Source organism: Pyrgilauda ruficollis, unplaced genomic scaffold, assembly GCF_017590135.1.
Source record: "Pyrgilauda ruficollis isolate IOZ18807 unplaced genomic scaffold, ASM1759013v1 scaffold218, whole genome shotgun sequence".
In the NCBI taxonomy this organism is placed as follows: Eukaryota; Metazoa; Chordata; class Aves; order Passeriformes; family Passeridae; genus Pyrgilauda; species Pyrgilauda ruficollis.
The window spans coordinates 260,045-274,507 of NW_024521206.1; the positions used below are offsets into that span (position 1 = coordinate 260,045).

Genomic DNA, 14,463 nt, shown 5'->3' on the forward strand with positions numbered 1-14,463 from the left:
TATGTCTCTGTGCAAAATTGAAGAGTCTCTGTAAGTCATGGGGTTTAGAGCAGCACACTTTAGGAAGGATGTGAAGGCACTGGGATGCACCCAGAGGAGGCCAGTGGAGCTGGTAGAAGGGCTGTCCAGTGAGGAGCAGCTGAGGAGCTGGAGTTTGTCCGTTTTGGAGAAAAGGAGGCTGGGGGGTGACCTCACTGCTTTCTGCAGCTTCCTGGGGATGTTGTTCCAGAGGCAGCTGGATAATGCTCTTAACAACATGTTTTTTTTTTTGGTCAACCCAGAAGTGGTCAGGCTGTTGGACTAGATGATCATTTTAGGCACTTTTCTACGGAGAATGTTTTGTTCAATTAATAAATAACTAGATGTACTGTAACTGTGTTTCAGAGGGCTTTCAGTTGGCTTTCAGCTAAATCTATGAATACCTGTAAAAATTTCCTAGTACTCTCTGGACTGTATTCAGTTGAGTGTGTTAACCATGTTACAATCTTCTTAGCTTAATAAACTGAGTGTGTTAAAAGAAAACAGTAATTTCATTATAACACTGTTCTTCCTACATCATACTGTATTCTTTTGTCAGCTACTTTGACATTTAAATCAGTGTTTCAGTTAGGCCGGTGTATTAATGTTTTTAGAATTTTCAGAAGAGTAATTTAATGTAAATTTGCTTTTATTGCTGCAATATAAAAATATTTTAAAATTGTTTATTATGATAATATTTTTATGTACAGGAAAGTCATAGCATGGTTTTAATTTCTTCTCCTTTAGTTGTGTGGTAGGATGATACTTCCTCTTGCAGAAGAAATTTCTAGTATAAAGCTATAAAGTGGTAACTTAATAAATGTGGATATTTTTAATGTAATTATCAGTAAAATATTCCCTTAATTTGTTGAAAAGTAAATGAGAATTGAGAAAGAATAATTTGCTATGTGATCTCAGTTCTTTGAGTGGAAGCATCTATTAAAAAAAACCAACCCAGACTGAAGTGGGAAGAGGTCAGAAAGAAATCTGATTACAAATTCAGATTATTTATCACATTTTTTTTTTCAGCCTTTAAACTATTGCGTAGCAGTAATTTACTGTCAACTGGGTTTTTTTTTTTTGTATTAAGCTGTTTCCATTCCTCTAAAGAAAGTATGTTTTAATTTTATGCTTTAAGCCCTCATATTAACTACCTTGACAAAATGCATTTTCCCCCTTGAAGACAGATTATATCCCACTTGTCTGTCTGTACAGAAACTTGTATCAAAGGTGATGAGTCCTCTAGATGCTAAACATCTGTAAAAAAAAAAACTTTTTAGAATTTTAGAACTTTTCCTCTGGAATGTTACTGTTTTATTTCTTCTTTTGCAAATTAAAGGCAGCATTTCTAAGAAGAATGTTTGGGTTTTTGTATCCCTAAAAGAAAGTATAATATATCCTTTCCGAGTCAATAGTCAGACTTTATTTAATTAAAAAGTTCTTTTAAACTGAATTTGAGAATTATTTTTTTAGTAGTAAAAGTTTCTGCACTTATGTAACTACCTTGAAACAATATAATGTTATTGCCTAATCCTGTATCCTATAAGTAGATTGGCCCTATCAGAAAGACAGTGGCTCTGCAGAACTGAGTTGGTAAATCTGAGTGGAATTACTAGTGTAATATTTGTCTGGAGTGCTGTCTTCACATAGTGTGGAAGCTTTCACAAAATCTTAAAATGGGGATATGTGACAAAAGCTGGTAGGAATAGGAATGTGACATTTTAGAGTAAGTTGTAAGTAACAGACTTAATTTTTTCTGCTACAGTTACAGAAGAAAGATGCATATGCTCTCTAATACAAGATATTATGAAGAGGTTAAAAAATTTAATGTAAAACCATAAAGTCTGAAAATGTGGTTAAAATTTCTTTTTCCTTTGCATCTCACTGAAGCATATTTTTTTGAGTCCATGTATGCTGTTGATGAAATTTCCTAATATGCAAAGCATAGAAAAACTAGAAAGTGAAAAGTCTAATAATTTCCATATGTTTATACATTTAGGAAATAAAATGTGTAATATTTGTAAAAACGAACTCCTTGGAAATTTAGCACTTCAAGCTGTCCATGACATGTAAAACATTTTAAGAACAAAAAAAAAGCTTTTTTCTAGCTTTTTCTGGGGAGTGAGAAGGAGCCGGTTCTCTCAGGGACTGTTCTCTAAAGAGACTAAGAAGCCAGTTCTCTAAAAAGGCTTCATTTATATTTTCTTTTTCCTAGGTTGGCTGAAGACTTTTGATGATTACTTCAGAGATCAGACACAGCATATTTTAAATAACATGGTTATAAAACTGCAAGAAGACAACCGAAGGAAATTTATATGGTCTGAAATTTCCTACTTTTCAAAATGGTGGGACGGAATAGATAGCCAAAAAAAAGATGCTGTTAAAAGGTTTGAGTACTGAACTTTTCTTCTGTGTATCTTGTTTTGAGATTTTGTGTATTTGACTACACTGTAAACTTGAGATTTCACTTGTGATGAGGAAAAACCAACTAACTGCTTCAGTTCTGACTTCTTGGGCTTGGTTGGGTTTTCTCCCATTTGCAAAATGGGAATCTGCTCAGGGAAGTGAAGACAAATTACTGAGTTGCCTAAAAATTTGACTAAAAGTTCCCATGTACAACCATGAACATGCATTGAAATTGTAAGGGAGTAGAAAATATAATCTTTATTTGAAATCGCATTCAGGAATTTGCAATAATATAAATACATCTTTTACACTAGCTATTTCTACATGGTATTTTTTTCCTTGTTATAACACTTATGAAGATTTTGTGTGATTCTTATTTGAATTAAAATTTGTGAGTTTCTTTTGTGTTTAAGTACAAAGGGTTTTTATAAACATGCATCTGCTTTAATGGTAAAGTGGTACGTACTCTACACCCTTGCTCTTCTTAGTCATTTTTGAAATCACAAGTCAAAATGGAACATAAAAGTAAAATGCCTAGTTTGCCTAGGCGTTGAGACAAGAAGCAGACTGCTTGGATAAACTTGTAGTATGGATCTAGTTTGGAGTTTTCAAAAACTGGAGACTTTTTTTTCTTATTTTTACTTGACAGTTCTTAGCTCATCCTTGTGACAGCCTCCTTCTTATGCCCCTCTTTGAGATGCATGTGTTGCAGTATGCATTTAAATCCGTGAGCCCTTCACAGGCTCAAAGGTTAGGTAAAGGTGGAAATTTCAGGATCTAAGCAAAAAAGCTACTTATAAAAAAATTTCTGTGCAGTGGGTGAGTATTATAGCACAGCTGTGTGTTTATTTGACATAAAAATATCTCTTGGAACACAGTAAACAGTAAATGACAGTCACTAGAGAACTACGTCCTCTCTTCAGATGAGTCAGGTGTTGGTTAAGCTGCACCTGAGACTGGAGAAGACTTGGAGAAGCTGCGCTTAAGATTATTTTTGTTGTATGATTTTCATTACTCCTATGGGTACCATCTGTGATGGGGCTAAGTTTTTATGAGTTCACTGTGGGTTTTTCTCTTGAATTCGTTAAACAATTCCACGCTGGTGAACAGTGTAAGTGCTGAAACTGTAGGGGCAACCTCGTGCTGGGAGTGTGATCTTTATGTTCATTGACAATGGAGAGACTGGGTTGTCCTGTGGCCTGTTTCTAGAAGGCATTTTAATGAGCGGGATGTTCTGAAACGTTATACAATAAACTTCCAAGATCTATCAGCTCTCTAAAAAGAATATTAGATCAAAGGTGGGAGATATTAGGGGAGATACTTCAAGCAGTGCTTGAAGTGTGCAGTGTCTAAGCAGCTCAGTTGGCCTTCAGTGCTGTGTTACATTTATTTTATTTTTGTAGTCTGTGCAGGAAACAGCTTTCTTCCTGATTTTTAAAAAATCTAATATAGCACGTGCACTAGAACTGGTTTTCTTTGCACATGGATGTGAAATACTTCTGTGTTCAGCAGTTCATTTTTTCTCTGTTTGATTAAAGAAATATAGCCCAGTGATGGAAATAGCAAAAACAATTTAGATTTTGGAGTCATGTTGCTGATGATTGCCTGTTGAGTATACAGAAATTGATTTTAAGAATGTGTTTTCATATGGAAGATTCTGAATATGATTTATGTGTTTTTCAGGTTAATAAAAGATGGACAATTTGAAATTGTAACAGGAGGATGGGTCATGCCTGATGAAGCTTCTTCTCATTATTTTGCTTTAATTGACCAGCTGATAGAAGGACACCAGTGGCTAGAAAAGAACCTTGGTATGTACATGAATCTAAAATTTAACTATGTTAATACAAGAAGTCAGTAAGAAAATACTTTTTTGTTAAATTTCTGAGGTGTTTAGAAGGCTCTTTTTTCTCAGCTTTCCTGCAGCATTAAATCAGACCACTTACAGGAAGCTGTTGGATCATGTCTGGTATTTGCTATTCATGTTTGCAGATAAAAGTTCCTGGACAAAGTGTATTTGACCAATTTTATGCCACAGCATTTTGTCTTGATCAATGTAAGGCCTGCATATAGTATTGTCATAATCAAATACTAACACTAAATAATACTAAATTTTAGATCCCTTGTCTGGTCTAAACAGCCCGTCTGCCTTTTCTGTCTTTTGAATATCATGACAAAATTCTTAAAACTACTTAAAAATTGATACTGCTTTTATGTGTTTCCATCTATTCTGCCTGCTCTGTGTTCATTATGTGTTCATTAGATTCTCTTCTGTAAGGCTTTAAAAAAAAATTATATGTAGCAGTAGTAGTAGTAGTTATAAAGCCTAACCCATAGTAATGTTAGGATTGAGGAATTACTGACTGCAGTTACATTGGCTGAACTGTTTTGTTGCCTTTGGGATGTTCTTTTGTTTAGTTCCACAAGAGGAGAGAAATCTTTTTGTATAGAAAATATTTATACAGTGATTTTAATAATAAATTGTCATTATTTCACCCAATTAACCGAAATTATTTTGGAAAGCTGTTCCACTGTTGTTCTTAGATTGCAATTTCCATAAGCACAGCTTGACATAATTGGAGGGGGAAGGGAAGACCTAATGAAAGGGTAATGCATTCCTTACTGTGTTTTTTTTCTTGGAAAGACAGTAAGAAGTGCCAAAGGCAACATGTTGATGAATTAGCAAGAGTTAGATGCAGCTTATTTGCTAGCACGAAGTTTAGTGAAAAGAGAGTATTAATAAACAGGATTCTATTGATCAACAAACTAATAAATGAAAAAAAAATAGTTCTGAAGCCAAAAAAGATTAACGTTATTTAAATAACAGTGAAATTTCAACAAGCTGTTGCATTTATCTATCCACATCCATTCATTTTCTTTCAACTTTCTTTTTTAATTGTAATATCTATAAACTACTTTAAGTGAAAGAGGATGTGTATGAATTAATGATTCCAAATAAAGATGTTTGATGCAAATTTGAAGCAGTGTAGCAATGAGTACTATTTTAAAGTTTTAAATTTATTTTAGAATGCCTTATAAGAGATTTTGTTTGTTTAACTGTTTACTTCTAGTTTTTTAATTCTAGGGTTCTGCAGGAGGTTTAACACTTAACTGGGTATATAATCTTGGAAATGTTATCTTTAGTACTCCCATTTAAATTATTGGAATAACTTTTTTTGAGTGAAAAGTAAAGCTTTTACTTTTGTCAACAGGAGTAAAACCAAAGTCTGGATGGGCAATTGATCCATTTGGGCATTCACCAACAATGGCCTACCTTCTGAAGCGCGCAGGATTTTCCAAAATGCTTATACAGAGGATTCATTATTCCGTTAAAAAACATTTTGCAACACAAAAGACACTAGAATTTTTTTGGAGACAGAACTGGGGTATGTGTTCTTCCTTTTTGTCAATTTATTTTGTTAATTTACACAGGTAAAATATGAAGAGAATATGAAGCTTGAATAAGTACTGTGGAAATATTTGCAGACATAAATATTTAGAGATTTAGCAGAGTTTGTCTAGACCTGAAAATTTTAAACTTGCAATTCTGTTTAAAAAAAGGCATTTCATCTAGCTTAAATTTATGAGATTTTTTTTATTTTTCCCCCCTCTTTGAATAACAGAAGGGGAAATGAGAATATTTGTGAGTTAGAAAAGGCACTAAATGTAAAACTGATATAATTGCCATTGTTCCTTTCTTTTCACTTTTATTTTTCCTTTTACCTTCTCTTGTTTTTTCCATTCTCTCATATTCCTTGCAAAAGTAAAAGAAGTGAAAAATTCTTTTACTTGTTTTTACTTTTCTTCTTCCTCCTACTCCTTTATTTTCTACTATGTGAAAATGAAGTGTAGGAGGAGAAACATTTCAACTTATTTAAATATTGTGCTAAGGAGGCAATGACAGGAGGGTGATTGGCTTTTGGTTTGGTTTTTTCTTTGTTTTGTTTTGATAATTGTTTTTTTTAGAGTTGTTTTAATCCACTCAAAGTTTAAAAGATGTTTATTATTATAATCTAAAATTCTGAAAATCACAAGTTTTATCTGGGTAAAACACACCTAGCATTTGTTCCTGTGTTTCCTAATCAACTGGTGCTTCACTAAAACATTCCAATCTTGGTTGTATCTCTGTTTTACCTCTTTATATATATAAGGTACATACAAAAATAGACTCAAGCTGTGGATATTCAAAATAAGAAATTGTCTTGGTATGGTGTCTTTCCAGTACAATCCTTGGACTGAGAACATGGGAGTGATTTACTTTTGGCAAATCTGAAAGGGTTTATTTTAAAGTTTTACTCTATTTAATTCCAGATTTGGGATCCAGTACAGATATTCTTTGTCATATGATGCCTTTCTATAGCTATGATGTTCCTCATACTTGTGGCCCGGATCCAAAAATCTGCTGCCAGTTTGATTTCAGGCGACTTCCTGGAGGAAGAATAAGTTGCCCTTGGAGAGTTCCACCAGAAGCCATTCATGCTGGAAATGTTCAACACAGGTACAGTTTTTACATACTCCTCAAGGGAATAACCTTAAAAAAATGTAATTATGCTGGCCAGATGACATCTGGTATAGCTTGGTGAACTTAGTTCTGTTGTGGTTCAACCCCAGTGAGCAGCTCAGCTCCACTATGCTCCACTGCTGCCCTGGTGGTGCAGGGAAGAGAATCAGAAGAGTAAAATGAGAAAACTCATGGGCTGAGATGCAGGAGAGGCCATGGCTCTGTGCAAGCCCTGCTCAGAAATAACAAAATCATCTCTCTGTTGCCAACCCTGTCATCAGGGCATATCCAGATCACAGCACCATACTGACCACTGTGACTTTACCCCAGCCAAAACCAGTACAAGCTTTTAAAATAAGTTTGTCATGGGTAAACAATAACTATTACATAACCTGGTGTTTGCTTTTTAGTTGGGAACGTAACTGTCAGTGAAATTAGAGGAAAAGTTATACTTAAGGAAGGGGCAGTTTTAAAAATTTTCTGTTCATGACACATGAGTCCATCTCTAAACGGCAGTCAGAGCACAGTCATCTGATTGGACTTGTGTTACTGGTTTACTGTGTTTTTTGTGAGTTTTATGAACAGTGATCTGTCCCCCGCAAGTGGAACACTTCAGGGGCAGCACGATGTAGTGTGCTGTAACTACAAATAGTGGGATATTTCCTGTGGTATATCCTTGAAAAGCTTGGCATCCTGTGGCCTAAGTTTCCTGAAGTGTAAACCTTAAGTTAATCTGATTCCTGTTTTTTTTGCACCCATTGTGAAAATTCTTGTACCCAGGGTGGAAATTCCTATTAACCTCAGTTTTACTTTTCAAACAGAAACACTGAGTTGTTTTGCCACAGTTAAGAATCAAATTTACACTTCTACAAAACTGTTTCTCAATTTTGGGTGATGGGGTGGGGGGTGGAGGTAGGGAGTTGGGGAAGGAGAGTAAAGGAAGGAAAAAACCAAAAGAAATGGAAGTGAGTTAATCTGCCAAAGGTGTTTCCGGAAAATAATTGTATTCTGTGGCCCTATTGCTATCTTCACATTACATCAGGTTTCCAGAGGTAAAAAGTTGAGGCAGCTGTTTATAATTAGTGCAAACTGCTGAGTGTAACAGCTGTATTAAGGAGAGCAGGGTGACTTTTTGGTCCTTGGTGCTGAAGTTTTAAAGTGATGATGTGATTATGTTGCACTGCTTGTCTACATGTCAAGTATGGATCACTTTTTTTCTGAGTATAAATTCTGACAAGCATAATGAAAACTTCACTCAACCAAATTCAGTTACAAAATATTGCTGAAGATAAAACCAAAATTAAACAGAATACCTTACAACTGCTGTATTTAAAGGTAGAAATTGAAATGATGACAGGAAAAAGGGGGTTTTGATAAAGTAGAGAAAAAAAAGATGATGGTCGCAGGAGAAAAGTAGAAAAGTGTGACATAGCCAGTGCCTATTGCATGTGAAGGACAATTCATATGTCATTAAATCAAAATAAATATGTCATTAAATCAAAATAAATATGTCATTAAATAAAAATAAATAATGTCATTACATCAAAAACTAAAATCAAAATAAATAATGTAATTAAATAAAAAAAGTCTTGACTATATATCTCAATTAGTTGAGACAAATATTTGCAGAAGAGCAACAGCTTGTATAAAAAATACGTGAAACATAGAGGCTATAAATATAATTTAGAGTGTCTGCTTGAAATAATCTTTTCAAGGGTCTTGGTTTTTGATTATTCTTAATCCCTGCACTTCATTGATGCAACCTTTGCATAACAATCTAAATTAGATTTTGTAAAAGAAAGGGGTTTTCACGTGTCAAAGGATATTTAAGAATAAGATAAATGTGGCAGAGATGTAGTGAACACATGATCAAGTTGAAGTGATTATTGTCTCAATATGGTCTCTGAAACTTAATATTTTGCATCAGTTTTTTTTTAGATAAAAGCAGTTTTGGTGTCAAGCAGGGAGTTGAAACATCAGTATGCTGTATGATACCTATGGGAAAAGTAAAACTAACACGTGGTCTTTCAGTTGGAGGCCTGGATTATTTACATTTGGAACACTTGAACCACACTTTTAGTGTCCAGTTTCAAATAAACCCACTAAAACACAGGAGGTAATGTTTTGATGGAGAATGCTAAAACATGCTATGTGTGTTTTTTGAAAAAGCTGGAATACTGTAGACAAACAAACATGTTATTGATCTGACCTCTCTGTAATAACATGTTTCACAGTTGTTATGATGAGGAGATGTATGAGTTCCAGAATTGAAAAGTCTATCTTTACATCATAATTTTCCAAGGTTATAGGTTTGCAGCACTCTAATTAATCTGCCTCTTATCTCTGATTGCTTTAAGACTAGAAAAATACAGGACAATAATGGGTTGGAAAAAAGTTGATTAATTTAGAGACCACGTTTAGATCACTGACCTTCTTTCATGCCAAAACTAAAACAAAAGCAATAAAACCCAGATCTTGAATACTCAGCTGGGGCTGTTGCTTTTGATTTCAATACTACTTTTGGCCTTACATATATATTAAAGAGATGCTGCATTGAAAACTTCAGCCTAGTAGTTGGATTTTTCATTGCCTTGCCACTTAGGTTGTGACCTGGTAAGAAGGAATGAAGCAGCAATCTACTTGAAAACCTGTATTTGTTTAGTTACACTTCATAACAGCTTAGGTTATTAAGACTACTATTGCAGTTTGCACTTGCCCTGATTTGCAGCTTCATCCTTATCCATATGTTTGAACATTGAAGTGTGAAGTTTTTCAGACTACAAAGAAAAAGCAGCTGTTGGCTGTTGTTGTTGGGGTTTTTTGTTTGTTTGTTTTTCTGGGGTTTTTTTTGTGTTTTTTTTCCTGGATTGTTTGCTTTTTCTTCCTTGAATGGAAATGAGTTGTTAGCAGAAGCACAGTTTGTTTCAGTGTGTGTCTCTCTCTCTCTCCCCCAAGAAATAGGAGAGAATCTTTGCTGCAAGTTGTGTTCTTCAGAGAAGTAGAGAATGGACTTTCCTCTTCACCAGCAACTGTTTAAAAGCCCAGTTTTGCCTTTCAGCCTTTTTATCTTTATGGTTGCATTGTATGGTCACGTGGTGGTTAATGTTTGTGATTGCCTACTTCAGGTGGCTACTGCTCCTCTTCCTTTGGCATAGGAAGGGTCAAAACCAGCCATGTTTATTGTTTTGGTACATATTTACTCAAATACTTGGGTTTTTTGCATTAAAAGAAGTTGTGGTACAAAAAGATTTTCTTTATTTGTGAAAGGTCTCAAGCACTCAGTGATAATCTGAAAGCTTGAAAACAAAAAATTTATCATGGCTGATCTCCTGTGTGGTTTTCAGATTTTCATTCAGGTAGGCAGGATAAACATATCAAAATGTACCTAATTCTGTTTAACTGCGGAACAATAAAGGGAAAAAAATTGATGAGACTCAATGGAAGCTTTTTTTTTCTCCAGAGGTATTTTTTGTCTTCACTGTGCTCTGTCTGGACTTTTCTGCTGGCACTTTCACACTCCTGTATGAATTAATGATTTAGGAAGTTATTTGAGAGAAACGTAGAAGGATGTACTTGAATTGATGTTCTTTGGTGTTTTTGCAATTAAAAGTGGTTTGCAATAGAGGAAAATCTTGCTATTCCCTTAAAAACACATAATAATAATCCCACAGTGATCAGTACTTTAAGAATGGGAAGGCAGCAATACTGATGAATTTTGCTGGATATTTGGAAAGAAACCCGAGGACTTTGAAGAGAGATGTTTAAGTCAAATGTCCTCTTATCTGTAACCTGTGTTTTTCAAGAGATTCAACACTAAAGTATGTTTTCAACCATAGCCTATATGTGGAAAATTTGAGTTAGACTGGCTACTTAGGAGGAAGCATTGCAAAGTCTTGTGTTGTGCCAGTTGTTTTGGTAGCTGTGTGGTGAGGAAACTTCTGTGTTTTAATCTTACAACCTGTTGAGACTCATGGAAAGTATTGATTGGCAATCTGAATTATAAATCGACTAATAGACAGGGAACGGGGGAAGCCACTAGATGGGTAAATAAAGTTAATGTCATGGCCCCTTTCTCTCTCCAGAATACTGTCAGACATTGTGTTTATGCAATCAGATAAATAAGTAAGCTCTGACATGCTGCTCAGAGAAAGAGAGGTTTCAAATATATTGCACTAGAAATTCTGCATAAATGCTTAAATAGCATTTCTTCAAGAGCATCAGTTGAAAGGTGATTTTGCTAGATCATCTATCAAAAAGACATGAAGAAACAAAAGAACCTCATTAGAATCTGCTTTTTCTGGTATTTTTCTTTAAAGCCTTGGAATTAGTATTTCTATTTTCTTAAACATGTTACTATGGTTTTTATTTCCTATGAAAATTATTTACAAAATTTTAATTAGAGGGCATCAGCATCTGAAGATGCTGATAATAATTGTGACTTGGAGGGGGAGGGTTGAAAATGGACTTTTTCAGTAAGCTAGATACCAGGCTTGTGATTCTTAATATATTGCTGCTGTGGAACTGATAGTTTACCCATCCTAGAATTAGCAGACAAAGTATAATTCTGCAGGTTTTTTTCTCTGTGTATGTGTGTGAGTATTTTGTTTCTGGGTTTGGTAGCTTAAGGTTTTTGGTTTTGTTTTTTTTTTAAGGCCAAAAGCATAAAACAGTGGGTTTAATTTTTCAGGACTCAAAGATTCAAGAAAGATGGCTCTAAGACATGTAAGAACCTGGCTGAAGAGAGAACATTAATTTTTAGCAGCACACTTCCTCCTGCATGCTTTTTTTTTTTTTATTTGCAAGGCTGGAGTTTCTCAGAGATTAATCTGTGGGCAGTTTTTCTGCCAAGGACATGAAGGTATAAGCAAAGTATCAAAGGAAGGTGCCAGAGGGAAAGAGCTTGCTTATTATTGTAAATAGGAGCTGGAGAGGATTAGGATTGTTATCTAAATATAAAGCAGGGAAACATAATTTGAACTGGAGGTTAGTTTTGGCACATCCACAAATTGATCCAGACTGCCCTACTGCTTGAGATGAGGCTTGATAAGCTTATTGAAGGATTGAATTAGCATGGTGTTTGCAACAATAGTAGGTTGAATATGGTGTCCCAGTGGGGAGAATTGCATCCAGCTTTTTGTTACAAAGTGAGATAACAAGAGTTTTGTATGTCTTTTTTGGGGTCATCCTAATGCACGACTTGGTATCTAAGAATTGTCTTGTCAAATGCTGACTTTTTTCCCTCTTCTGAATTGCTCTTCTTTTTTTCCTCTTCTCAAGGGCTTGGATTATATTAGATCAATACAGGAAGAAGTCAAAGCTTTTCCGTACAAAAGTTCTGTTAGCTCCACTTGGGGATGATTTCCGCTACACCGAAAGCTCTGAATGGGATCAGCAGTACCAGAATTATCAGAAGCTGTTTGATTATATGAATTCTCGTCCTGAGTGGCATGTTAAGGTAACTACAACATATTTTCTGGTTTGTGTAGAAAACAGTATTTCCCAATATTCTGTGATTCTTCATGGAAAAAGTAATTGTGGTTAGGTTAGGTTTTTTTCAAATGTGAATCTTTATATATTATATAGCAGCAGATTGATGTAGCTTACTTTTTTTTTTTTACCTTTACTACCTTCTCTCCCCCAAAACCAAAAACGTTGCTATTGATAATATTGGCTTGAAAACTATAGATAGTTTCCAAACTAGATTAATTTGGGGAATAGCTAGTAGGTTTAATAGTTTTCTTAGCCAGTTTTCACAGGCTTCAGACATTGTTACTTAAGACTCACAGACTTTGTTAATTCAAACAATTGTATTTTCGTATTAGAAGTTCAAGAGGATTTTGCTGCTTTATTTGTGTCCTGTTGATTTGACATCCCAAAACAAAAAAATCTTAAGAGATGCCATTGCTGGCACATGTTGTTGAATACAATAAAATCTGAGACGACCTGGTTGCAAAAGGACTGAGTATATTAACACAATTATCAGAGGAGGTACCACTTCAAATCAGCAATTATGTGTAAGAGTTAAAACACACATTCATATGATCTAATGTGTACTTCTTGAAGTACAAGAAGGCCCTAGGGACTTCTGGTGCTACAGATGTTCTCTGTATTCTGACAACTTCTCATCATCTTTCAGCATGACATTAACAAATGTGGGCCACAGCCTTGGGGTTTTTGAGTGTTACCTGAGAGTGTACTTTTGCTTGCTTTCACATTTAGGCTTTTTTTTAAACCTGGTATCTTTCATATGGTTTGTACATGCAACTGTTTTTCCTTATATTTTCTGAGAACTCCCCTGATTCCTCCTGTGCATTTGGGTAGTGTCTGTAGTATGTTATTAGTTTCTGCTGACTTCTGGACTTGTATTCTGCATAAGAAAAATTATTTCTTGGGATTATATCTTATCTGAAATATGGATTTTGTGTATTTCCTATGGGATGTGGGTGACATGATGTTTGGTGAAGGACCACTATATCTTAGTGGAGGGAGACAGACCTGGAGAGTACTCTTCAAATTTCTTAAAGACCATCTTCTAAAACTTAAGCTTGCTGCTATCACTAGCTTTACTTCTGTCAAAAATGTGTGTACTGTACAGGTAATCGCTCTTTGGATACTAACAGCAACATATTTTCTGTAGTTCTTACTAACCTGGGCTGGATGACTTTGTCTCTGGGGCAAAAACTAAAGGCTCTGGCTCTGAAGTCATTCTTCAAGAGCCAATGCTGTCTTGATACCTCTGAAAGTTCCTCTTCTGAAAGGTTCTGTTGAGCCCATTGTCAAGGATTCTAGCAGTCTACTTCATTAGGCTAGGTGTGCCCATCCAGATTCACATTAACCCTTGCTTCTCTCATGGAAATATCTCGTTTTTAATACCCAGACAAAAAGATACAAAATCCTCTGGGTCTGCTGCTTCATACCTAGGGTATTTTGATCAGCTGGAACACTGTTGGCATCAGAACATTTCTCCTTTCCACTTTGTTCAGATACATAGGTTTTCCTCTCTCTATTTCTGTTCTTTTTTTTTTTCTTCTTTCTTAGTTGTTTGTTGCCTGTCTGTTGTGGGGTTTTTTTGTGTGTGTTTTTCTGGTTTGGTTAAATTTTTTGTTTTGTTTGAAACTGATGTCATTTATTCTTGAAAATATGAGCTTAAATGGAGACACATTTTCTTTCTTTCACACTCCTCTGCACTTTCCCTAGTGGAATGTAACTCCACAGGCAAGTAACAGGACATGCTCAGCTATGTAAGAATCTAGATTATATAAAGGAGAAGTTCACATTTCTTCCTGAAGTGCTGAGATGCCTGGGATATTACTGTTTGCACAAGGGAGTGCCTACTCTGCCTTTCTGATCTGAAGGGAGAATTATTCTTTCAGACAGCTCTTTGTGATGTTTATCTAGTGGATATGTCTGTTAGCATTGAGATTCTCCTGCCAGCCACTATTCTGTTCTAGAAGTGTGTGGTACATCACTGTAAAACACAGCTATTTTGCTCTTGAGGAATTCAGTCTCCCATTCAGAGATTTCCTTTGCATCTATTA

General features: G+C 35.2%; 1 protein-coding gene across 3 annotated transcripts in view; it reads left to right on the forward strand.

Annotated features, from left to right (window-relative positions):
* Positions 1 to 14,463, forward strand: part of MAN2A1 (mannosidase alpha class 2A member 1) — a 104,802-nt gene that overhangs the window by 26,888 nt on the left and 63,451 nt on the right. For all 3 annotated transcript variants that reach the window (XM_041468341.1, XM_041468342.1, XM_041468343.1), the window contains 5 exons: positions 2,234 to 2,405; positions 4,108 to 4,235; positions 5,637 to 5,810; positions 6,736 to 6,922; positions 12,203 to 12,380. In XM_041468341.1, the coding sequence (XP_041324275.1) occupies positions 2,234 to 2,405; positions 4,108 to 4,235; positions 5,637 to 5,810; positions 6,736 to 6,922; positions 12,203 to 12,380 (839 nt within the window). The remainder of the gene's footprint in view (positions 1 to 2,233; positions 2,406 to 4,107; positions 4,236 to 5,636; positions 5,811 to 6,735; positions 6,923 to 12,202; positions 12,381 to 14,463) is intronic.